General features: G+C 42.0%; 1 protein-coding gene across 4 annotated transcripts in view; it reads right to left on the reverse strand.

Annotated features, from left to right (window-relative positions):
- The window catches only part of GALNTL6 (polypeptide N-acetylgalactosaminyltransferase like 6), a 474855-nt gene that overhangs the window by 268680 nt on the left and 178443 nt on the right, over positions 1–27732 (reverse strand). For all 4 annotated transcript variants that reach the window (XM_081208891.1, XM_081208894.1, XM_081208893.1 and 1 more), the window contains exon 3: positions 11568–11676. In XM_081208891.1, coding sequence (XP_081065017.1) covers positions 11568–11676 — 109 coding nt within the window. The remainder of the gene's footprint in view (positions 1–11567; positions 11677–27732) is intronic.

A 27732-nucleotide genomic window follows, 5' to 3' on the forward strand; every position in this document is an offset into this window, starting at 1 on the left:
CATATATATATATATTTTCACTCTACAGTAATTATCCTCACTTAAGCTCAAAGAGTAGAAAAGGAAACATTTGCATATGTGTTGTTGTTTTTTAAAAAAGAAGTCACAAAAAAGTCACCCTACTTTGTTTTGTAGGAATACCAAAATAAAAATAAAAATCCTTTTACATTATTCAGAGCATATTTCTTCCTATTTGTGAGGTGTGTGTGCAGGAGCCAGGCCCTGTGACCAATAGGACTCTGCAGGACTGAGGCCGTCCTAAGTTTCTGAAGAGGCAAGGTGTGGCCTCACAGGTGAGGCTGATTGGTAACTCATAGCACCTGGTGCCAAGAGCTGGGAAGGGATATAAGCTCAGCATTTCCCTTCTGCTCTTTGCTACAGTAACACGTTCCCTGCCTTGCTGTGTTTGACTCCTTGCTTCTTGATCCTCAGACCCCCTGATTTCATGACCCCTTGCTTCTTGATCCTCGGACCCCTGACTTTGTGACTCCTTGCTTCTTGATCCTCGGACCCTTGACTTCGTGACTCCTTGCTACCTGGCCCTCGGACCCTTGGCTTATTGACTCCCGACTCTCTGACCCTCAGACTCTTGGCTTTCTGACTCCTGGCTTCTGGACTCCTGTTCCTGCTCCCACCCCACCATCTTGCCCCCCATCCCGACGTCCCCAGCCGGGACTTTGATCACCCGTGAACCGGACTGTGACACTACTCATGTAAACCTTCACAAAAAACAGCAACCACTGTTTGTGACAGCAATTGTTACTTGTTAACCAGGAACTAATGCATGTTTGCCAAGTCAGCTTCTCTCAGATCACATCTACACTAAGCTTAAATGCACTCTTGCTCTACCTATTTATTTATTTATTTATTTATTTATTTAAAGGGGTAATCCTGGGAACTGTAGTTTGTTAGGGGTGCTGGGAACTGAAGCTTTGCATCCTCAGCAAACTACAGTTCCCATGATTATTCATGACTACAAAAATGGTATAACCGTGCTATGAATATTTGGTGTGGAAGTAACTTGAGATTTGAGGCACATTTTAAAACTAATGAGATTGTGGAAATTATTCGTGATATCCTAGCTAGCTGATACAATGCAACTGTTCAGGCAAACATGCAGACTGGGACAGCTGGAATGAAATTTTCTTGAATGGTACAGCTGCTACCCCCAAATGGTTATTTACAGTCAAATATTCTGGAATCCGACGGCAGTTGGAATTTACCAGTTTCTATGAGGCTACCAATTTATCTTTCCCTCAGAATTTCAGCCAGTTATTATGCTCCGGAAACTCCAAAGGACCGCTCTTCCCTATTCAAAAACAAGCCCATCTTTTATAATCATACCTTAGCAATTACATATTGGCACCCCAAATTCAGATGCACCACAGAACACAAAAAATAAATTTTTCATGGCAGGTGTTCCAGAATTTAGTGAGTAAACAATAGGATTGAATTTGTTGTGGCTTTCATATGCAGCAGTTAAATGTAAGAAACATACAATATAAGCACAGGCACCAACTCTATGCGAGGACACTTCAGCCCTCCCCCCCAGTATGTGGGAACGTGGCTGAGGCCCCCAATCTTGAGTGGCCGGGCCTTGCCGGACCTCCTCAGAGCAGTGGTGAGCCTCGCTGGGCCTCCCTGCAGTGGCAGTAGGCCTTATCCCAATGCACATGATAAGCCCAATCACATATGTGTGTTGCATGTGTGACATCATGCACATGTGACGAGCCCCCCCCCAATGTTGGGTGGAACCCGACGTCTCTGAATATAAGAGATGGTCCCTTATTCAAAATAATAAAAAAGTCAATTAAGCCTGTTTGATTAGACACTATGGCTTAACTAGCCATCTTAGGAAGTGGTCAGCATCGAGATTTACCATCAGAAGGCACTGAGACACACTGTGAGGACGAAGTGGTGAGCTTGATGGCCAGGGGTGCTTTTCACCAACTTTGTAAGAGATATGGGCAGTCGTCCACTTGGATATATTGACCACAGTTGTCCGTGCATTGACAGGGCTAGATTACTGCGATGCACTATGTGCGACTTCCCTTGAGGTTGGTCTGGAGGCTTTGGCTAGGATGGTTGTGGAGAAAACTACTATCTGCATATAATATCTTATCTGCAGAACCAGCCCTGTTTGCCAATCTGTTACCATGCCAAGTTCAAGGTTTTTGCACTATCATAAAAGAGGGACGCGGGCGGCGCTGTGGGTTAAACCACAGAGCCTAGGGCTTGTTGATCAGAAGGTTGGCGGTTCAAATCCCCGCAACGGGGTGAGCTCCCGTTGCTCAGTCCCAGCTCCTGCCAACCTGGCAGTTCGAAAGGACATCAAAGTGCAAGTAGATAAATAGGTACTGCTCCAGCGGGAAGGTAAACAGCGTTTCTGTGCGTTGCTCTGGTTCGCCAGAAGCGGCTTAGTCATGCTGGCCACATGTATGCTGGCTCCCTCGACCAGTAAAGCGGGATGAGCGCCGCAACCCCAGAGTCGTCCATGACTGGACCTAATGGTCAGGGGTCCCCTTTACCTAAATGGCCCTTAGCACCTTGAGGTTATATGAGAGAGCGCCTTACCCATGCATACACAGCAGGTCACTGAATTCTGCAGGAAAATCTAAAACAGCAGAAGCTTCTCCACAGCAATTCAGAGCAGGGCTTTCAGTGTGGCTACCTCTGTTCTTTGGAACACTATCCTTATGATTTCCAGAAACAAATAGAGACAGTGCCCCACCCCCGAAACACAACAAGCTTTTCTAGCTAGATTAAGGGGAGGCATGTTTTAGGTCTCTGACTTGGGTGTTTATTTCTATTGGTTTTAAAACTGAGTTTTGGGGGGAGGGTATTGTTTTAAAACCAATTTTAGTTGTTTTTATTGCATGATTGTAAACAACAACAATAGGTAAAATTGCTTATAAAACATGTTTATTAGGAGAAATTCCCACTAAAATTCTGAAGGTGTTTTGTTAGGACTTGCCAACTGATTGCAAACTGATGTGGATATGTAGCAAACTGAGCCTAAAATTGGAAAAAAATGAGAAGCAGAGAGAAACTAAAACTGACAGATTTATATGTCTTGAGTGGGGGATAGGGCCCCCGCTGTTGCTTTCAATATATTTTGCAAATGCACAGCATGAATTATCTGCCCTGCTATACCACTGCTTTATTTTCTGTTCACAGGGGGAATACAAGAGGGTGCAAAGCTGGTGATGAACACATCTCTAAATCCTTGTTTAAACCCTGCTGCTCCCTAAACAAACAAACCCTTGCTTTGAAACACCACACTTTGGCTGCTACAATGGGACGTACAAGTACATTTTTGAGAACAAGAAAGGTTTGATATAGTCCCTAATACCAACATATTGTAATGTTAGATTGGAATAGAAATAAACACTGGCAGTCAAGTGTGTCCAGTGTGTTTGGAATGCCAGAGTGTGTGATGGGAGATAAGGATTCCTCCATGTTCTGATTTAAGTTACACAGCACTATCGCCGTTCCAAAAAGACTGTGTTTTCTGCAGCCAGCTGAAACTAATCACAGCTTTGTAGCCAGGGGATGTGCAGTATATCTTCTATTTAGCCCAGCTACTTATCACCAAATGCCACAACTGCTAGAATGCCTTTTCTCTGATTTAACATAAGAACAGACTGGCAGCAGGTTGCTTCCTAGAGCCAAGCCTTGTAGACAGCAAACCAGCCAGCTTGTGAAAAACACAACTTATCTCAACATTAAAAGCATTTGCGCTTTGATTCAATCACAGGCTGACCTGCATAGATAAAAGGAATCCAGTGCATGCCCAGATAATTTGAAGGAATTCAGCTTTACAAGGAAGGAGGCTGCAGGGTTTAAACAAACCAAATGACATTCTAGGAAAGGTATGTGTTGTAGCAGAATGTCTGTGTTGCAAACAAAATCTGCCCTTCTTCCCTTATGGGGTATCCAAGAGCCCATATAGAGTCCTTAAGTGGGTTCTCTATCAGAAGGAGAAGATAACAGAGGCCAACCAGAGAATATTGAGAAGCAAAGCAGCTAGTAATCCTGATCTTTATTAAAGCTGTTGCAACAGGGTGCTCCCCTCACATGCAGGAGGACGGAGGAGGACCCAGAAGAAGAAGAAGAAGAGTTTGGATTTGATATTCCGCCTTTCACTCCCTTTAAGGAGTCTCAAAGCGGCTCACATTCTCCTTTCCCTTCCTCCCCCACAACAAACACTCTGTGAGGTGAGTGGGGCTGAGAGACTTCAAAGAAGTGTGACTGGCCCAAGGTCACCCAGCAGCTGTATGTGGAGGAGCGGAGACGCGAACCTGGTTCCCCAGATTACGAGACTACCGCTCTTAACCACTACACTACACTGGCTCCCAGAACAAAGATGTGCCTGCCCTTATATAGACATTTTAAATTCCCTACCCTGGAGCTCAAGACCACACCTCCATACATCATACATACATCACAAAAGGATGTGTAACCCAAGACCACCCCCCACAAACATCATACCTACATCACAGAAAAGGCGGTCTACAACAGAAATTTGAATGTTGCTGTTTTTCCCGTCTGCCAGGTTATCTGATAATGCCTTATCTAATTGCCTTTTCTGGTAGTCTGCCCATTCCTTTGAGATGGTGATTATCCAATTCCTGAGACAATGTGAATGTTCCCTCAACCCCTCCCTCCTTGCAGAGAAAACATTTGGTCAGTTTGGGAGTCAAAATGGTTTCAGGACGGTCTTCCTGTAGTGCTCCAGACATGTGGTCCACATCTCTATGTTTGTGCTTGGTTGGTACATTTATGAACATTTATTATATATATAAGAGCTTAATTTTTTTATTACATCTGTAGTAATTAAATAGGTGCTGCAAAACCAAACTGGATAAGGTGAACTAAACCATGGCTGGCACTGAGTAAAAGAAGTAATATTTAAAGCTGCAAGACTACAACTTGAGAGAAACATAAGTCACAGTCCCTACAGTCACTTTGAACTTAAGTCACCTCAGGACTATTAGTATTATGAGGGAAAGATTCAAACAAATACCTGAAATTTAGGTTTGCACAATTAGTGATCTGTTACCCTGCTATAATAAATTCCCCTCCCTTGGGCTTCCAGACAATACTCTCTTGGTGATAGCAACCATGAGCAGCAACAGAGTCCATCCTGTGAAGCAGGTAGGATCTAGACTTGCCCTTCTCTGAATTGGAAGGCTCTTACCATTGACAGAGGGCATTGGAATCCAGTGGAGCCTTTATAAAAGGGTGGGAAAGTAATTTTCACCAGTTCTCCCTCCCTCTGTATCCCTATCGGGCATCTCCCATTCTGTTCCAGAGGGTTTGCCAACTATCAGAAGCATGTTTTTTGGGAGATACAGAGTGCTTTGGCAGGAAAGGAAGCAGGAATTGGGGAAAAAACCCTCACCTACCTTCATTCCTCTAGCAGGAGTTATCATTTTACACTGAAGCATCCTATAGTACCATCCAAAGTTCTGCTCACAGGAACTCTAGATCCAACCTTAAATTGCTAATATAGTACTAATTTGTGGCAAAAGTTGCCTTGATCTACCATTTGAAAATTATAGCTGGTGGCTAAGAAAATAATCTGTCCATTTAAATAATGTATTTAACAATATGTTCTCAAATCATGCATTAGAACCATTTCAATAATTTAAAAATGGATCATTCTGCACAGCTATAGATAGGGAGGGAGAACTTGTGAAAATTACCTTCCCACCCTTTTATGAGGTGGGGGGAGGCTCTGCTCAGTTGTCTATGCTCTGGTAACCTCTAATTACTGCAACATGTTATACATGCAGCTGCCTCTGAAGATGATTTGGAAACTACAGCTGGTGAAGAAATCTGCGGCCAGGTTGATCACTGGGGTAGGATGGTTTGAGCACATAATACCAACCCTGGCCTAACTGTACTGGTTGCTGATTAGTTTCCAGGCCCAAGTTCTGTTTTTGACCCATAAAGCCTTAAACAAGGATTCCCTCTCCCTGTATGAATCAACCCTATGATCATAATCTGAAGCCCTTTTTCATGTGCCTCCTCTATGAGAGGTCTGGATGATGGCAATATGAGAATGGGCCTTTTCTGCAGTGGCTTCCTGTTTGTGGAATGTTCTCCCCGGTCAACTCACCTGGCACCTTTGTTACATCTCTTTAGCCAAAAATGTTCTTCTATAACCAGGTCTTTGGCTGATAAACAATAAATGGCCTTTTAAATGTGTTTGTGGGAAGGGCATTTTTTAAATTTTTATTTTTACTATGTATTTTGTGTTCTCATTTTGAATTCGTATGTTGTGAACTGCCCTGCCCTGTGATCTTTGAAGTGTGGTATATAACAACAACAACAACAACAACAACAACAACAACAACAACAACAACTATAGTATAGGCATGCTTATATTCTTATTTCTCTTTCTTCTGCAGACATACTTACTCAACCACAGACAAATATCCAGTTCTTAGCAAAGTACCATCACAATGTATCTTACGTTGGCAATAGTTCTTTCAATTACTAACATAAAAGATATTAAAACTTTCTGAAAGGTGCCAAAAAGCACTTCTGCCCCTTACGATAGATGCATAAAGTCAATCATACACGGTGGCTTTGTGCTAGGATGAATCACTGGTAGGCATGTATGGATTGAGCATTATTACTGCATTAAGGCAATGTGCTTAGTAAGACGTTTGAACTTCTGCACCTGCCTCATACAGTGCCACCACCATGTATAAATGCTTTTTGCTGGACTTCATGTGACTGCTGCAAGGTCTTTAATGTCTCCATTTGGAAACAGTATTCCATACATGAGGATGAGCTTGAAGGTACAACATGTCCTGCTGAATTGGTGTACCAGTAACAATTGTACATAGGAGGGGATTTTGGTCAGGACAACTTGCCATACAAAGCTGCAACTGCTGAAATTCCCACTTCTACTCGGAAGCACACCAGCTCTGTATTATATGACATTAGACTCTTTACACTGAAAATGATACTTCATGAGAAAAACATATGTTAAGCATCATGAAAAAACATATGTTAAGATTAGCCAATAAGGCACTGGATCGAGACTGGCATTCTGGGAATGGAAGAAGCTTAGCATTTGGAGCTGGCTGCTTGCCATCTGCCTTGGGATTGGCTGGAGGAAATCAGATGCTTGAAATGGATTTCTAATTGATGCTGGAACACTTACCTGGCAGCACAGCTGACTAGATAAGCGTCAGCCTTGCCTCAAAGCAACGGAGGCTGCCATCAAAAGAACTGCTGTCTGCCCACTGGCATCAGACGGGCTTCAAGAATATTGTACCGACCTTGCAGTAAGATTAATCCTTTATACACTGTAATGCTAGCTTGGAGCAGCAGTTACTTCAGCAGTTAGCTATTCATGCCCTGTAAGGATTACACACTAGTGGCTGCTAAATTGTACCATTTTTATCTATGCTTATAGTGGCTATGTATGCATGCATATTCTCAATGTGTGGTTTCATACCAAATCAGTTGATTTGCATCATCTCCAGCATCATCATCAATTTTTATCTGTTAATCTTCCTTCACTGTTGGGATAGCTCAGTTGGGATAGCTCACAACTCTTAATCTGAGGGTTGTGGGTTCAAGCCCCACATTGTGCAAAAGATTCCTGCATTGCAGAGGGTTGGACTAGCCGACCCTTGTGGTCTTTTCCAACTCTACCATTCTATGATTCTACGACTATGGATGTGGCCATTTCACTACAATTGTACAGAAGTGCCATCCATGATTAAAATGGTGGGTGGGTGTTTGGGTGTGTGTGTGTGTGAAGTGGACTGCAAGTGTTAATATGATTTATAATAAAAAAAGTTAAAATATAGCAATTTCAGGGTGTGTTAGCATTCTCCTGCTACTCTTGAATAGAGTTATTCAATCTAGTTTGTTAAGAAAATTCCCATACTCAGATCCACGGGCGACTTTGGATCATTTCTCTAAGGTTGTCTATCTTGAAGTTTTTATGTGTTTATATGCCTATAACATTTTAAAACTTAAAATCAATTGTTGTGCCGTATATTGTTTTAAATGTTTGTTTTACTATTGGGATTGTAGTTCCATTTGTGTTTCACAAGCTGGTCTCTCACCGTAATAAATTTCATGTTCGTGAGTCATGAGTGTCTACAGCCCACAACAACTAAAGAGCTCCCTCCCACCAAAAAGACATTCTGTAATAGGCACAGTACTTTGCACAACACCATATCGGCTCTAGCAGTATACGTGCTGCCTTCAGTATGCTTGGTTTTGGAAATGGATGAGAAGTATGTGGGAAGGAGAGTGATGGTGTGATGATCCATGTTGCTTTTTACTGAACACTTCTCCTTTGCTTTGCATAGTTTGCAATCATGGAATCAGCAAATAAACAAATGTAGCACTATAATAGTAAACTCTGACAACCAAATCAGGCCTACTGAGCAAACTATCAGAGGCAACCCAAGGTTTGTAAAAGTACCAACAGTATTAAGGGGAAACATCTGAGCCCACCCTGCAAAGAACACACCGAGGTCTGAGCATATTCAGTGACCAAGGAATGCTGAATATCTGTCAAGAAACCACCCCTTAAAACTGTAGGGGATGGAAATGGAATGGAGTATCCCAGGCTTCCTCAAACTCGCCCCTCCAGATGTTTTGAGACTACAATTCCCATCATCCCTGACCACTGGTCCTGCTAGCTAGGGATCATGGGTGTTGTAGGGCGAAAACATCTGGAGGGCCAAGTTTGAGGAAGCCTGGAATATCCTGAAAAGGAGCATGGTTGGCTGGCTTGGACCATGAATAGGAGCACTCTACAATGCAACATTTTGTCACAGGCACTACTTGTCCTGTGTGTCAAAATAAAAAAATTCCTTCCAGTAGCACCTTAAAGACCAACTAAGTTAGTTCTTGGTATGAGCTTTCGTGTGCATGCACACTTCTTCAGATACACTGAAACAGAAGTTGCCAGATCCTTCTATATAGTGAGAAGGTGGGGAGGGGTATTACTCAGAAGGGTGGTGGGAATGGGAGATTGGCAGATAGCTGAGATGAGCCTGTTGACGACTCTTAACGACTGTAATAGGTCTTACAGGAAAAGGCAAGGGGTGAGAAGGTGAGAAATGGCTTAGTCATGTATAATGAGATAAGAATCCAATGTCTCTGTTCAGACCAGGTCTCTCCATGGTTTTAAGTTTGGTAATGAGTTGCAATTCAGCAGCTTCTCTTTCAAGTCTATTTCTGAAATTCCTTTGTAGTAAAACAGCTACTTTGAGATCTTGTATAGAATGTCCTGGGAGATTGAAGTGTTCTCCTACTGGTTTCTCTGTTTTCTGATTCTTGATGTCAGATTTATGTCCGTTTATTCTTTGGCGTAAGGTTTGGCCTGTTTGTCCAATATAGAGAGCTGAAGGACACTGTTGGCATTTGATGGCATACACAATGTTAGACGATGAGCAATTAAATAGTCCCGAGATGGTATGTGTGATGTTGTTGGGGCCAGTAATGGTGTTGTCCGGGTGTATGTGGCAGCAAAGTTGGCATCTGGGTTTATTGCAGGCTCTGGTGCCAGTGTCCGTGTTAAGTCTGGTTGTAGTATTATTGTGGGTTAGGAGTTGTTTAAGATTGGGTGGCTGTCTGTAGGCAATGAAAGGTCTTCCTCCCAGAGCTTGAGAAAGAGAACTGTCATTGTCCAGGAGAGGTTGTAGATCTCTGATGATGCGTTGTACTGTTTTAACTTGGGAGCTGTATGTGATGACTAGAGGTGTTCTGTTATTTTCTGTTTTGGGTCTGTCTTGTGTGTGTTTGCAACATTTCTGTACTACTTCTGTACTACTACATTGTCCTGTGTGTGTTTGCAACATTTCTGTACTACTTCTCAAAAAGTTTCCTGCATGGTTTACACTAAGTGTAACAGAAACAGTTATGTTGAGGTATCATATTGTTTCTATTTGCCCCCAGTATTATGTAAGGAAAATTCAATGCCCACCAAAGATTAGCACAAAATTAGGGGAAGACTGCATGCAAAAAAATGTGTAATAACATTCTGAGTGTGATATACTCCTTGTTGTGAACTGACAGTGCCCCAACCACCATTGTTCCAGAAGACTTCAGGCATCCCCTACACTGTTCAACAGATGCCAACACAGTATCACTTAGGAGAGCAGTCACAATAGCTCCCAGAAGCCAGAAACCCATGGTACCATGTTTTGGTTGGGAGCCACTGTGACTGCTCTGGCTAACTAGAAGTAACATTGCCACTTACTGCATTGCCTAGGAATTAATTTCTTTGCATGTGCACCACAAGGAATCACATAACCACCAAAGAGCATTGGATTAAACTCAGGGCTCTAAAATTTTGGGGAAAGGCCCTTCGCAGGGAAACAGACACACAAAATCTAACTACTGACGTTGATGCACAAAGTTGTGTTTTCAGAACTGTGTTTGTGAAGTGGTTGTCAGCATGACATGATTTTGCATGTTTAAAAAAAGAGAGAAAAGTATAAATTCCTAATCCCCAATCAAGAGATGTAATTCCTCTTGTTAATTCCGATCCTTAGGGGATACAAGTAAGGATTATTTTTAGGTTAATACTGATTTCTCATTAGAATGAAGCTGTGATGCCCCAGCTGCACTAAAATGATTGACTTTTGTTTACCGCAACAAACAACTTTGGATAGAAGATGACAAAATTAGGAGCAAGACTTTAGAAAAAAATTAAATGTAGCTAATCAAACAGATGATGTTTGGAGTTTTTGTTTTTTTTAAAAGAAAATGTAAGTGATCTTGCAAAGTATTCTCTTCACTTGTATTTCTGGTCTTGCTAGAACAGCAACAGTAAATTACATTTTAAGCTATCCTTCTTCCAAGAATCTCAGTGCTCCCCGCCCCCAACATCCTCACTGTGGGATATTTTAGGCTGAGAGATGGTGATCTGGCCACAACTTGCCAGGAGCCAGATCTCACACAACTGGCAGAGTAAACCCTTTGGCGGGGGGGGGGGGGGATATAGATGTACCAGTTCTAGAATGGTGTGGCTAATGCTGGACCATGACTAGGGAGATCCAGCTTCAAATTCCCCAAGAGATCTTTGGCAAGTCACTCTTCCACAACCTCATCTTCCTCACATGTGCGCCACCCTAAGTATTTTGGAGTGGGATCCAAGTGAATGAAGAAATCAAAGCAGCTGGGAAAAGACCCTCAAAGTAATTGATAATAATGTGGAGAAGTGGATCTTGTTAAAGCTTTTACAACTTACAACACTATAATAAAAAATAAATCAGGTGCTAAATAATGCAATTGATACAGGTTTTATTTTGGCAATTCAAGTGGCTATTTCTAAGTGATCTTAATTCTTCATGTGATTCTGATTCTACATAACATAGGAATGTGATATGTGATATGTGTGTGTGTGTGTGTGTGTATGTATGTATGTATGTATGTATATGTATATATGTATATATAAATTCCAAAGAGATTCCTGCAGATATTGCTTTGCCAGGCCTAATGCAAAAGAATAAGAAAAAGGAAGGTATCCCAGTGTGTAAAGGAGGAAGTTAAATACTAATTTACTCTAAACATCCCACCTGAACGCATGGCATCTTTTTGAATACTTTCATAGTCATGCCAGTCCTTTCTTTTCAAGCCATCTGTCCAGGTATAGAGCTGTCCACCTCCAAGCCCCATTGGGAATGTCTGTAGAAACAGGGGGGAAAAGGTATAATTAAATGTTACCTTCTCTACTGAAACCCAAACTCATTCATAGGCAAAGGCAGATAGCAGTCAGGTTCCCTGTATGGCTCTGCAACATACATATGGGACTCATGCATATGCAGGATGACTTTCACATTCACTTTAAGGGTTGCCCTGAGAAAGTGGGACTTCATCCAGGTAGAGATTTGCTAGGCTTCCTCTACTTATCTTTAGCTGCTTAGTAAATATCTTATTAGTCTAGCAAGCTTTAAGAACAATCTGCTGCTTAGTAATTTATCTTAAAATCAGCTATTCACTGTTTCCCCTCTTTGTTTTTATAGTATTGTGCTGTTACCTTTGTTTAAATTGTTGCCATTTTTCGTATTCCATATAATGATTTTTTTATGTTGTCTTTTTCTGTGATGTTTCACTTTTTTAAACTAAACCAAAACAGAGAAGGCAGGTGAATTTACACTTTGAAAGCTAGTTAGGACAGTGGCTAGACTGTGTTGTGTGTTGGAGAAATCGAGATTCAAATCAAATGGCTATAGTGTTGTGATGCTTAGATGACAAGGTGTTCAAATGATATGAGAAAGGAGGCCCCACTGAAGGATTTCCCCAATTTTAGTCAAATCATCCCCCCCACCTACAGTGTGGCCTTCTAAAAAGTGTGGCTAAGGGACCCATCACAAAAAGTAGGGAGAATGACCTATGGTCCTTTGTAGTTTAAGCACTGGTCTCTGGCAAATCACTAAGTCTTAGCCTGAGGTACCTCACAGGAATATTGTACAAATAAATAAGAGAGTCCAATGTACTCTACTCTAAGGCCCTTGGAGGAAAGTAAAAGATTACAAACAGATACATATTTCCAGAGAACTAAACAAGAAACTCATTTCAGGCAGGTAAGTATCATTTGTGGGTTCAGTATATGTGGAGGCCTGGAATCAGCACCCAGAATAGCAGAGCAAATGCCAGGGTCTACCATGACTGAGACTGGCTTCCCTTTAAAAAATCAACCCCCCCCCCCCATTTTTGTGTCCCATGTTTTAAAGGGAAGTGCTGAGTAAGGTGACTGCAGCTTTTACCATCTTCATTATCTCCAGTGCCTTGGGGCCCTACCTACAATATGGCCACATTCACGCCATACATTTAATGCACTATTATACCACTTTAAGCAGTCATGGCTTTAAGCAGAATTCTGTTAAGGATGCTCAGGCCCTCCAGTCCATACCCTCCAACATGTTGAGATTAAAAACCAGGATGTGTTTTCCCCCAACTGCGCTCATGCACAAGTCACATGACATGCGTGGTCTCACATTCCCCCCCAAAATGCGTGTTTTTAGGTGCCATGCTGAGAGCACGGCAGCCCAAAACAGGATGTCCTGATTTAATTGGGATAGTTGAGGTGTATACCAGACCCCTCACAGAGCCGCAATTCTTACACCACTCAGAATTGTGTGTGTGAACCATGACTGTTCAAAATGGCATCATTGTGCTTTGAAAGTATGGTGTGATTGTGGCCTATGCTGAGAGTGAGACACTGGAGATAATGAAAATGGGCGTGTTTGCAGCTGCCTCACCAGGTGTTTCTCTTCACAGCGCTGGGGTGAGGGAGTACTGGGCAGATACAGTGACACTGCTTTCCACATTGCCATCCATCCCCAATTCTTTACTGTGCCCTCTGATAAGCTTTGGGGCACCCACCTAGGAGAGTTTGGGGGCACACCACACGGCACCTTGTTGAGGGCCCTCTCAAACATGGCGCCAAGCCTGATTGTGTAAGTGTGGAAGCTCCTGCATCAAGCAGTTATGACTGAACTAGGGCAGGAGAAGATTGCATTCCAGCCTGTAAAAACATCTGCACACTTCCCACAATTGACCGAAATACTGTTGAAGTGTAATAAATTATTTAAATCAAAACAAGTAAGACTGGTGCAAAGAAATCCAGCCATATTCTATTTTATTTTGAGTGCAGTGGTACCTTGGGTTAAGAAATTAATTCGTTCTGGAGGTCCGTTCTTAAACTGAAACTGTTCTTAACCTGAGGTACCACTTTCGCTAATGTGGCCTCCCGCTGCCGCCGCCGCACGATTTCTGTTCTCATCTTGAAGCAAAGTTCTTAACCTGAGGTACTATTCCTGGGTTAGCGGAGTCTGTAGCCTGAAGCGTCTGTAACCTGAAGCGCCTGTAACCCGAGGAACCACTGTATTTATTTCAAATACTAAACAACATATTCTTGAAATTGACAAGGTAAATGGCCCCATCCTTCTCCCTGGTGTGTTTGAGATAAAAATTGCCAAATTTTATAATTCCTATACTACTGTCCCGCTATGGACTGTTAGTAAGAAATCTCTCGAAAGCATCAGTACTCAAACTGATCTTAAAACAATTCCAGCATTAAAAGGTCAAATCAATGTATATTGCATTGCCTACTAATTTGTTCTCAACTTTTATTCACGTTTTCATATTTTCCTTTATTCCTCCCCTCCCCCACTTTCTGTAATTTGTTGAGATTTGTAGAGACTGCTGTGTCCTGTGTTTCTAACCTGGAAATATGGCTGCCATGAGGCAGAAGAAGCCCTGAACCTACAGAATCCCCCTGTTGAATTGGCAGCCACAGAAGCTCAGTCTCGTGAGCCAGGGCCCCAATCCTCCATCTTCAGGGGAAAAGACTTCAGGTGTAATTTTTTAGAGGAATGGCCCTTGATATCCCTACCTCCTCCAAACCCCCATCACCAGATAGGTCCATGAGGCTTTAGCCTGAGAAGGTAGCATGACCATTCTTGGAATGAATCCAAATACCTACTCTAAGGACTAGAAATGTTGTTTTCTAATTTATTTTTTTCCAGAAAGATGGTCTCTGTGCTCAGTATAGCATTCTGCACTCTGCCCCACCACCACCATAATTGTGTTTTTGTGTGTTTGTGGCAAACGCCCATCTCTTATAGTTTACCAACAGACCAGCAGGTAGCTCCGACCTCATTAACTTTGTGATGCATTTCTGACAAACTTTGACAATACATTTTTGAGTGTATGTAGTCATACTTGCATAGTTTGTCAAGGCAGCACTTTGGGGCAGAAGTCAAGGACCCTCTTCAGCCAAAAGAGTAGGGCGGCCCCAGACACAGCAATGAATAAAGTAATATACATTGCAATCTAAATAGGGGTGGGGGACGCTGTAGGGTTATTAATTCGAAATTTGCTTAACTGTACAATTGCACTTATACTCTGAGGCTTAGGTACTCATTTTACCAACCTCAACCAATTGTGACCATGTACAGATACCCATATCTTAAACTTTAAAGCAGGGATTATTAATCCTGTGGCATTCCAGATGTTGTTAGACTACAATTCCCATTGGCCCCAGCCAGCATGGTCAATGGTCAGGGATGAAGACAGTTGTGGAGGGCCACAGGTAAGCATGGGAAATAAGTATGATTCAGTTGAGGAACCGACAAAATCCACACTCCCCAAAACAATACACAAACTGAAACATAGCCATCTTTCAACATTAGCACTTCTCTGAATTTTGCCATTCAGTTCTGTAGCTGAATAGTGTGTACAAAAATGCATACACTGCAATAAGGTAAAGGTAAAGGGACCCCTGATCATTAGGTCCAGTTGTGACCGACTCGGGGGTTGCGGCGCTCATCTCGCCTTATTGGCCGAGGAAGCCGGCGTACAGCTTCCGGGTCATGTGGCCAGCATGACTAAGCTGCTTCTGGCGAACCAGAGCAGCACACGGTAACACCGTTTACCTTCCTGCCAGAGTGGTACCTATTTATCTACTTGCACTTTGATGTGCTTTTCAACTGCTAGGTTGGCAGGAGCAGGGACTGAGCAACGGGAGCTCACCTCGTCGCAGGGATTCGAACTGCCGACCTTCTGATCGGCAAGCCCTAGGCTCTGTGGTTTAACCCACAGTGCCACCCACGTCCATACACTGCAGTAAAGTGTGCTTCAAATGCAAATATCTGTGAAAAATGAAACATCTTTTTTGAGGCAAGGCAACTGGCCCGGTACACAGTGTTCCGAATGCAGTCACATATGCAGTTTGTATAATCAGAAAAGAAATGCTGTGATATGAAAAAGGAATCTCTGTTCCAAAGCTGTATATTGTGTAAAGAGAAATTAACAGACTCAGACAACTTTTACAGCACAGGAAATGAATTAACACAGAATTCCATCCTCTCACATGTCAATTAAGTTGACAATTGTTGTTTCTTCCAAAAGAGATTATCTTGCACATGTTTTGAGAGTATGACGAGAAATAACAAAACACTTATTAAATGCTGTAAGACCAAAGGGGAAACAGCACAGCTGAATTCATTTTCTTTTTTTCTTTTGTTTTTATTGCTTTAGCTGTACGTTAAATAGACCAGTGTTCTACAAGTCAGCTTTAGGGTTGTCAGTCATGCTTATTTGCTTTCCCTTGATCACTTGAAATAGCTTCTCCCCCAAATGGCAGAAAACTTTAGTTTAACTACTCAGCGGATTCCCTGAAGTATTTCAAATTTCCCTGGATAATACAGCAATTTCAACTGTCCAATATTAATAAGCCCAAAAGCCTGATTTAAGCAAGAAATGGAAATCTTCATTAACAAGAAGCAGTCAAAGATTTTTTCATCAAGTTTACATTTAGGAATTTATGTACTGTTAATATGTTTTTGCACATACAATGGTACCTTGGGTTACAGACGCTTCCAGTTACAGACTCTGCTAACTCAGAAATAGTACCTTGGGTTAAGAACTTTGCTTCAGGATGAGAACAGAAATCGCTTAGTGGCAGCGGGAGGCCCCATTAGCTAAAGTGGTACCTCAGGTTAAGAACAGTTTTAGGTTAAGAACAGACCTTCAGAATGGATTAAGTTCTTAACCCGAGGTACCACTGTAAAGTGGTACCTTGGGTTGCAGACGCTTCAGGTTACAGACACGTCAGGTTACAGACTCCGCTAACCCAGAAATAGTACCTTGGCTTAAGAACTTTGCTTCAGAATGAGAACAGAAATCACACAGCAGTGGCGCGGTGGCAGCAGGAGGCCCCATTAGTTAAAGTGGTACCTCAGGTTAAGAACAGTTTCTGGTTAAGAATGGACCTCCAGAACGAATTAAGTTCTTAACTCGAGGTAATACTGTATTGCCTTTATTCTGACAGAAATGGTGAGTTAAATTACCAGATCAGTTGCCTAAAAATACTGTGTATGTTTACGACTGGAGGATTTCCTCCAACTTAGCACATACTTGTATGAATCAGGACGACTGTAAGTGCTCAGATATACTGATGGTGCATGTTACCTGCCTCCCCAAATAGCTTTTATGTAGAAATAATATATTTTCTTGTATGGTATACATTAAAGATTGCAATGGATGGGAGGCTAATCACTGCCTTCCTTAGCGACTTATTGCCTCTGATTCCACACCTCCATGCCTATTGTGCAGATTGGAATATAATTATCCTTCAGATTTCACATTTCTCTGAATTTTGCAACTGTTCTCAGCAAACCCATTAGCCTAGAAGGCAAGGGCCAGGTCAGGTTCTATTTGCCAAGAACAAATTTCTCATGTGTCCTTCCATCCTCCCCCCTCCCCTTCCCCTTCACCTGCCTGTCAAAATGACAGACAATCCCCTAGTAGCACTTTACATAGTGCTTCCACAGTATCCACCATAAATTCACGTTGCACAACAATGTGTAGAGGTTTGCCCTTTTTTCATTCCCCACAGAAAGCGCAGTAAAGGAGAGGCAGGAGGAGAAAATCAGCACCACAGTAACTTTGGGAACTTGAGTTTTATCCCCTAATTTTATAGAGTACGATGACCCAGGAAGTCCTTTCTGAAGAGCAGAATTCAGACATACTAATTCTCCTAATGAGACCTATTGGGGGGAAGTGAATATTAGTGAGCCCTGGGGAATTACATTTAATGAAATTTTCTCCATATGCAAACAGTAGGAGATTCCACCCCTACCCCACTTACTCGTGGAGCCTGAAGCGGATTTTTAGGAATTTCCTAAAACTTCATGTTCCACCAGGCAAGCAAGGAATTTAAATTAATGGGGTGTGAAGCTGTCTGCAATTCCTAAGCTGCTGATTTCCCTTGTCAGCAGCTGAACATCTAGGAAGCCTTTCCTTTTGATGTTGTTCTATGGCTTAACAAGATTATTTTAAAGTGTTTCAGAAAATAGTTTCCTTGACTTGGTGATGCCTAAGGCCAGAGGAATTTCCATTTGAGAAACTCAGTTATTGGAGTGCTATTTCTGTGGCTGGAAGTCTTATAACATCAACAGTGACTTCTATTCAGTATTGCATTTAAAAAATGAAGAAGCCAAATTAAATAATACCACATGCACAAATATAATCAGATCGTATGAATAAAGTCCAATGAAGCATTTGTCCAAGGATGCCTTTGTAATTTGAGCCATCCACCCATTACTCCTAAATTATTGCCCCCTTCCTTTAAACAATTATTTTGCCACTTCTGTGTACCACAAGGTGGGCAAATCTTCTCCTAGCAGCCACCACTCTGATGCTCCAACAAGGCTCCTTGGACAATGTTATGTAATGATGTAACATGGCTCTGATAGGGTTTTGGAGGTGAGCTGAGCTGAAATGACTACCATAAAGGGCCAACATTTCCCCTTCCCAGAAATCTTAGTGGAACAGTGATATGGCTATTCCAGGGAGCATTGAGAGAGAAGGGAGTTGGAGAAGAAGAGGCGCTTCAACGATTCCACACGGCATGGGGAAAAAGAAATGCCTAAAAGGATTTTATTTTTTTTATGAACTAAAAACCACCTCTGTTCTGACACCACCAAAGACCCCCCCCCACCTCACGGATCCCAAATTCCTTTCAATCACTAAACGGAGCGGTAAATTTGGGGGCCATTTTTGGATGAGCACTAATTGCTATAGCAGGCCTTGTCCTCTGCTGCAGTAAGGTCAACACTAGCAGTCAGAACATCTAGGAGGTGGGGAAAGAGGACTTCTCATCATTGCCACTTCACAGCACTTCCTTTCTGCTGCTGACACCTTCTTTTGGAGGATGGATGAGGGAGCCAGAGCCAAGCCTGGTAAGAGGACTCTGCTTCCAAGAGCTCTGAACTGACCCCCTGGGGTAAAGCAAGGCTAGAGCTAATAGTGAGGGTTGCATTGTTTTTGTTTTAAATCCTGTTTGTTTTGATGGTGCTTTGCATTTACTATGTATTAAGTTCAGATCATTTCATTGCGATGAATTTATCTTATGCTGTGTTAGTTAGCTTGTTTTGTATTATTTGAATTTGGATGTGATGCTGTATTTCGATAATAAGCTGGTTTTTACTGAGAGCTGCTTTGGACACACTTTACTGTGGAAAAGTGGCATAGAAATTAAGCTGGGTTATTTTGCTGCAGAGGTGTGTTGTTGGAATGAGAGGCTATGGATCCTGCACAGCGCACCAAGGACATGGCCCTAGAACAGGTCTCCTTCAACTCTTCTCTGACATTGGAGAATAACCAGTTGCAGACCTTTTGACAATGTTGTGGAAGTGCTATCCAGTCTCTGAGGGCAAATGTATCTCCATTCTCAGAAAGAGAGATACAAAGGAACCTATAGCCCAGGGACTGTAAGATCACAACCCAAATTAAGTATGTCTCCTAACTCATGTTTCTTCATGCTAATATAATGCTTGCTTGTAGCATGTACACCCTTGTGCAAATTAATTGAAACAAAGCATGTATTCTATGCCATATTGATCAGTCTGTCAAGCACCCACAAAAGAAGATGTTTTGGGGATGATTCAATTATTATGGTGTTAAGAATTTGTGGGGTATATGCCAAAGTCGCCTCCGTACTGTAGACTGTACAACTATGGACCAGCTCATTCAGGTGCTGATTCAAGTGTGGTACAGGGATCCAAAAATCAACAGTGACTGTTCGAAACTAGTAGACTCCATGCCAAACCACGTTCAAATGCTGCTTAAAAATAGCTGAGGTCATATCCATTACTAATGTACGTATATGTGAGTTTTGTACAATAAACTACTGTACTAAATTCATTGTTTGTTTCGCATATAGCCCACAAATTCTCAATGGGATTTATGTCCGGGGAAGTCCCTGGCCAATCAAGTAACTGTATTTGCTACTCTGTCATGAATTTCTTCAGCACTTTCGATGTGTGACAGGGGGCTAGGTCCTGCTGCAATATCCCAGTACCGTCAGGATACTTCTTTTCCAGTTTGGGAATAACTCTTTTTTGTAGAACCTCAATATATTGTGGCAAGCACATCATTCCTACTGGCTGCAGGCTTTCAACACCATAATAACTGAAGCATCCCCCAAACATCTTCTTTTGTGGATGCTTGACAGACTGATTGATTTGGCATAGAAAACATGCTTTGTTTCAATTAATTTGCACATGGGTGTAGTATGCCAGCTGCTGATTAATATGTGTGTGTGTAGTTGAAAACATTCCACCCACTTCTAAAAGGGCATAGATAGTAAAGGCCAAAGGCCTGGTTATAGAGAAACGTTTTTGCCTGGCACATAAAGATATATACTGATGGTACCAGGTAAGCCTCCCTGGGGAGAGTATTCCACAAATGGGGAGCCACAGCAGTAACGGCCCATTCTCACGTTTTCACCTTCTGGATCTCTTGCAGACAAGGCACATGAAGAAGGTCAGTTCATATGGGGAGAGGCAGTCCTTGAGGTCTTGAGCCATTTAAGGCTTTATAGATGAAATTCAGCACTTTAAATTGGGCCTGGAAACTAATTGGCAGCCAGTGCAGTTGGGCCAGAACTGATATTATAGGCTCCAATTGTCCTGCCCCAGTGAGCAATCTGTCTGTGGAATTCTGCACCAGATGAATTTTCTGAACTGTCTTCAGAGGCAGGCCCAGGTATAACATGTTGCAGTAATCTGATGTAGTGTAATTAATGTAAGATTAATTAACATAGGCATCAGTTTGCTCATTCAACCTGCTTTGCTCCTTATAGCTGAATGTAGCTGTTGCCTAGCAAAGCTTGTGTGTAGGAATCAACTGTATCCCCATGGCAGATTTGGTAAGTGAGTAGACCCCTTCAGAAAGCCGACCTAGCTGGATTGTGAAGTCTGTTTTTAGCCAGCATTCAACAGCAACTCTAGAAATAAAATGGGTAGTATTATATCACAGCACTTTCCACTTGTTTTTCTCAGTGGATTGTCTTAGAAAAAGTAATTTTATTCAAGTCTTCACAACTGTGTTCTTTGAAGTACTTTGGCCAAACATAAAAGGAGAAAAACAATAAAAATGTGCATGAGGATGCTTGTGTCTGAGTTTATGAACTGCATTTGAACAAATATTGTGCTTATGACCTTTCTTAACCAAATATTAATTTCAGAAAATGCATCAAAGTAACACTTTAAGAAATAATAAATGTGCCCAAACTGAGGGTAGAATATAGCTTGTGAATGCCAAATGAATTATATTTAATTCAGCTCAGTTATTTGCCAACATATATTTTGTGAAATCTAATGATGCTTTTATTTGTGGATTATATTTTCATGCTGCAATAAAGACAAATATTTTTCAATAACTGGAAAATACATGTTCAGTACTGCCAGCAGTATTATTATATTTTTGCTTTTGTTAGTAACTGCAGAATTATTGCAGGATCTATTATATCAGGTTAAGCATTTGCAACTGAATAAGCAATGGCAATAGTTCCACATTTAATCCAGGTTTGAACAATTTATAACAGCCATGACAGATATTGTCCATCAGCCATGTATTGTGGCTTACCAGTGCTTGGCACCCTTGTACTGCAATCACAGACAGACTACAAAAACAGGAGGTTATATGTGGGCTGGTGGGATGCACTGGGTTTGAAGGTTACCATTTGTGCAGCTCTAGTTTACATAAGAAAAGGTAAAGGACCCCTGGATGGTTAAGTCCGGTCAAAGGTGACTATGGGGTGCGGCACTAATCTCGCTTCAGGCCAAGGGAGCCAGGCATTTGTCCACAGACAGCTTTCTGGGTCATGTGGCCAGCATGATTAAACTGCTTCTGATGCAACTGGACACCGTGATGAGTGCCAGAGCGTATGGAAACTCCGTCTACCTTCCTGCCACAACGGTACCTATTTATCTACTTGCACTGGTGTGCTTTCAAACTGCTAGGTTGGCAGAAGCTGGGACAGAGCAACAGGAGCACACCACTGTCATGTGGATTCGAACCACTGACCTTCTGATTGCCAAGACCAAGACCAAGAGGCTCAGTGGTTTAGACCTCAGCACTACCTGCATCCCTTTTACATAAGAAATACTATATCTAAAAGGCTGCTTTTAGTATCTTATAAAGGTGGCGCTCCAACTGACAGAGGGGAGCTCCACTGTTAGAACAGCATTTATGCCCCTGAAAGAGCCCCTGCTACCTTGGTGGAAATGTCCACCAGCATAAATGTACAGTCGGCAGTGATCTGATTATGGTAGAAGGGCAAAGGGACATGTTGTGGTGGATAAGGGTGGATCCAAAGGCCCTTTATTCATCTGACACACCCCAGAAAGGGCAAAATGTCACAAAATAAAAGTTAAAAGGCCTCACAAGGGAAAATAAACATGGAAATAAATACAGATATGAACACAGATCTTTCATCTTGGCCACTGTGCACCAGCAAAGCTTAGGAAATAGCAGTTTCTGTGCTATGGAATCTCACAATCTCCATTTTAGAACTGCTTTCTTTTGTATTTTGTCTCACTCTATTGTGAACTGAGGTCAGTTTTCTTTCCCCTTTGGAGGCCTCTCATATATCATGTAAGATTTCTAACAGCACACCCAATAGGCCTTGGCAGCTACTCATCAGCTGCAAATTTCCTTTTAACCCAATGTACAATGAAGTTCAATACTATATTACTTTCAAGTCAACACAACGCGTTTCCATTTGGTCAAGGCACACATCAATACAAGAAAACCTTAAAAGCAACAGCATGTATAAAAGAAGGATCAAAAGATCAAAGTGTCAGAAGAAGAAAATTCCAGCAGCAACCTACACCAATCATTTCTACATGCTTGAGAAAACAAAAGAATCTTAATATTGATGCCTAAACAGCTAGCATGGGAGACAACCATAGCATAGCATAGAGGGACACTGCTTGCAGGGATCAGAAATCCTCCCCACTAAGCACATTTAGTATGATGTGTAAACAAACCCTACTCACAAACACATGATAACATGATACACAGTGATCAAGTCATTTGCTGTGTGAACGGGCTGGTTTCTTTCCCCAAAAAGTTGAACTGGGAAACAGCCAACACATTTAAGTCGGTATGTTTAGGGCAGACAAAAGTGTATTTTCTGTGCATTTTCCTTGCATTTCTTTTCTGTTCCACAAAGACAGTAAAGATAGGCAGATAGACAGACAGACTTGTCAGCATTAAGTATGCAACTCTGCATGTGCATGGCTGGTAGCAGTAATTCAAATTTCCTGGCTTAAGCTAGCTCAAAATTCCAGGTGTACCATCACAAAGGTTGGCAACCACTGTGTTAATATTTGATGTATTTCTACATCCAAGGAGATAGAACATCTGACACGTCCATCTGTAACTTTAAAAGTACAATCATATGGAGGACTGCTCCACATGTCCACCTAAACATATCAGCTGAAATTTAGATGGCTTTTTTTTTTAAGAGTAAACTCATGAAGACTAGGTCTGCCAAAGTTTCAAGGCAGTATAGTTCAGATTGCTAGATGCTTGTGACAAATAGGAAGCAACAGAGCAAGTTAAGTTGTATTAAAATTCTAATAAAGAACCCCATCTATGACACACTTTCCCTCTTTTTTGTTAAGTTCTTATGTATCCCACATGACTATAGAAGTGCAAAGGCAGTGCAGACAAAACCTTCACTTTGCTTTTTACAGTTTCTAGCTGCCATTCTCTAGTAAAGTGCGGAAAGGTGCAGGTACCATTTGCCTCTGTTCAAACACCTATGAGCGATAGGCAATGCTACTCGTGCATAGTTTTGACCTCTGTGCTACCAACGTGTATCTCCAGACCCTTCTGAAAATGTCAAATTCTCTTTAAATTATACAAAATGTGTAAGGAAATGCAAATCCACACAAAATCTATAATGCATTTAAAGGTGTAGAGATGATCACTGGGTGCGGAGCACACTCCCCGCCCGCAGGCAGCCTCAGCTGCCTGCACACGTGACCTTGGGGTGAGGGCACAATCCCCCTCACAGATATAGCCACAGCTGCCTGAACATCTTGCCCTCTGTCTAACCTTTTGCAATCTCAGTAGTCTGCAGTGTTCTGTCTGTGACCTTTGTCTCTGAGACCTTTGTCTCTTTCGTCATACACTGTGCAAGGGGGAAAATGATGTGGTGGAAACAGGTGCCAAAATAACTTTGTACCACCCCACGATCCCGGGACTGGAAGATGTGTAAAGGTCACAGCCCAAAATGTATCTGCCTGGGTTTGCATATTGTGTCAATAAAAGGAGCCTCTACAGAGCTGGTCGGCAGCTTGCTTGCAGCTCACTTGTGCACAGCTCACCTGCATTATCAACTCCTGCCTCATGTCCTTCACTTCCAAAGGGCAGAGGGGTCAAACAGTTCTGTGAATACCATGCGTCCACATCCCTGATTATATTTATTTCACGTTTATTTTGCATGTGACTAAAATTAAAACATTTCTCTTTGTTTAGATATATATGAAAAGAAAATGTGGGGGGGGGAACAAATAAACAGAACATATCATACTTCTATTTCTTATGCCCAGTGCCACTGCTTACATATCCAAAAGAGGGGAGTATCAGTATCAGACAATCTCATTAATTCATTCAGTTTATATCCCTCATACATTGAAGGAGCTCAAAAACGAGCGCAGTCAATGGTTGGTATATTTAGCTCAGTGCATACAGGTTGGGAGATAGGATATGGGGGTGGTGTGCCACATAGACAGGGAGAAGCTATGGATACTTGCTCCTGTCAACATCTTGGGCCAGATCGGGGTTGAAGCAATGCTTCTTTCTTATCTTCCTCTTTCATTTCCCCCCATCTTTCACCTCTTTCCTTAGAAACAACAACAAAGAGACAAAGAGATCATCTGATGATACTGATGAAGTGACCCAGCTTAGCTGGGATGTCAGCTATGGTCGTGAACATGTGGATTATGTATAGAATTTAGATGAAATGTGCATAAATTTGTAAGCCGACACAGTCTGTAGTTGAGGCTCAAGTGTCTCATATTACAGATCGTTTACCATGTAAGCACAGGCTGGGAAGGCAGAGTTGCTGGTTATTATAGTTCTTGTAAGAATGAAACATTGCTGTGCATGCAAATATCTTATTTTTAAGTGGTTCTCAAAAATCCCGGAATAGCATATCCTCCAGCCACTTGTTACACCTGGTAGACATCTGCAGCCGGCACGTTTTTAAGTGGTTCGGGCCAGCAGGGATTACCAACACAGCAGCATTACATGCAACGTCTGTCTCACCATTTGATTTTTACATTAACCCGCAAACCCTATGGGATGCCAGTCTAATAAAGTACTACATAGATTCAGAAGATCCATCTCCTCTGGAGAAGATTTAACATCTGGTTCAATTACAGAGAAATATGATGAGCCAAAAAGGCGCATGATTATCAAAGAGACTCACTCACAGATTTTTATTAGATTCCTCAGAGTAACAGAACATGGCCCCTTTGCCTATGACATTGAGTGATGAAGTTTAGTAACAGCTGTGTTTCATTGAGTAATTAATTCGTTTTAATTTCACTCCATGAAGATATATATTTGAAGGCACATCTTCAGCTAAGGAGGATAATGCATCATGGAAATTCAATTTTTAAAAAGCATAAAGGCATTTATGTAAGTTTTCTTGTGAATCTATTCTTGAATGCAAAAAGAGGCTCAAACTGCAAACAGGGTGTTCATATTCACTCACCAATCATGTTATCATTTTATGAAAAGAAATACTGAGTATGCTTGCACCTTCATTCATGTTGCAATGATCTTCTCTAACTAAGTAAAGTTACACTGGAATCCCATTGCCAGAGCCCACAGACATTCAGACATTTCAAGAAGCAAGCTGAGGACCCAACAACATTTTTAGCTAATGGGATAACTCACTCTTGCATTTACTTTCCAGTTTCCAAGTTGTAATTTTTCCATACTATTCCCCTTGCACTGCTACCAAAAATCATCATGGGTTAGGAAGGCAATAAACTTTCAGCACATCAGTACTATCTGTTAAACAATTATACAACCATTTCATAAAAATGAAAGTTTTAAGGTTTCTTAAAGAACAATCTGTTTCAGCCCCAAATTAATAGACCCTTTCCTTACTCTGTATGTAGGAGTATATATATTCTCCCCTCCCTGAGACCTAGCAAGGGAAAATGATTTCCTGTTCAGGTTTTTAAACATTGCTATTCAGTACAATCTCTTCAAATTTTAATACACACACACACACACACACACACACACACACACACACACACTAGCTTAGTGGGAGACCCAGGGGTTCCTTAGAACCCCTGAATGACAGTTTGCCCATCATTATAACTTTACTCTGTATTGTGGAGTCCCAGAAGAGGGTTCAGTATATTCTAAGGGGCACCCATTTCAAGTGAAACCCAGCAGACCAAGTGCTCCACCTGAATTGAGTGTGCTCCCTGAAACATGCTCCAGACACTTTGCAATGCATTGCAAGGGCTTTTGCAAAGTGGAAATTGTTCCTTGGTGGTAAACGTGTAGACAATCACTGTGGTAGCTTAAGAAACTTCCAAAAGGAATCATGGGCTGTATTGACTATAAGACGAAGTACTCACAGCCAGTTTTCTGAGTTGCAGGTATCCACATACTTGGCAAATAACTTTTGGTAAGCAGAAGCTATGAAGCATTTGTTTGCTTCCTCTGAAATTTTCTGTACCATTTATTTATTCTGATTTATTAGTGGTTAGCTTACTGTTCCTTGACCTGGCATTTACATTAGTAGAAATAATTAACTCAGCACATTAAAAAAGGGCAGTATTTGATTTATACAATGACAACTAAATGACTCAATGTTATTTAATTTTTGAAGCTCTGCCAACCTGTGGCTCCCATGGTTTATTTTTGTATCATGGACAGCACCTCAATTGCACCCTGTCAATGCAACCACGCTCTTGTTGTTACACTTAAAAACGAGATAAACAATAATGCAACCTGAAATGATAAACTTGACAGAAGTGGAAGAGTTTATGTACAGTCAAAAGATCAGTCTAGCTGAGTACTTCTTGCTAAGATGCAATGCTAAAGAGATGCAAAAAAACAGACTTCCACTGTGTGGGCAAGCCTAGAAAAGTGCATTTGTGGGAGAGCAAAGATCATTATCAGGAAGCATGTTTTTTTCTTAGCAAGGTCATTGCTAATTTATTCACCTTCTTGATAAAGCAACTCCAGCAACTCCTGGAGCCAAGCTGGTGCCAAACATATTGCTCTACTTTCCTTTGGACCACATCAGCAAGGCTGATGTCTGGGCAGCCCAGGGGCTTCATGCACACTGGCCAGGCTTGCACTCTGGGGAGGTCGCCCCCAGGAGCACACTCCTTGAGGCAGACAGATGCCAGCAAATTACAAAATAGGATCTTCATGTTGCTATGAGAACCAGCAAATGTGCCTGAAACTCACTTCAGAGCAAGACACCCCCACTCACCCACCCCCTCTTTCTATTCAGTAGCCCAAAAAGCCCCCTGGTACTGGAGGATATGAGTCAGGGCATGTCCAGATGACCTGTTTATGGAGCATTTATCCTTGCTCATTTGCAGGGGGATTAGACAATGCTGGCTCTTTAATTACCAATGTTTATTGTGTCAAATGGGATGCGGGTGGTGCTGTGGGTTAAACCACAGAGCCTAGGACTTGCTGATCAGAAGGTTGGAGGTTCGAATCCCCGCAACGGGGTGAGCTCCCATTGCTCGGTCCCTGCTCCTGCCAACCTAGCAGTTCGAAAGCAGGTCAAAGTGCAAGTAGATAAATAGGTACCGCTCCGGCAGGAAGGTAAACGGCGTTTCCATGCGCTACTCTGGTTCGCCAGAAGCGGCTTAGTCATGCTGGCCA

This window comes from Podarcis bocagei, assembly GCF_964188305.1.
Source record: "Podarcis bocagei genome assembly, chromosome: 9".
NCBI classification, from domain to species: Eukaryota; Metazoa; Chordata; class Lepidosauria; order Squamata; family Lacertidae; genus Podarcis; species Podarcis bocagei.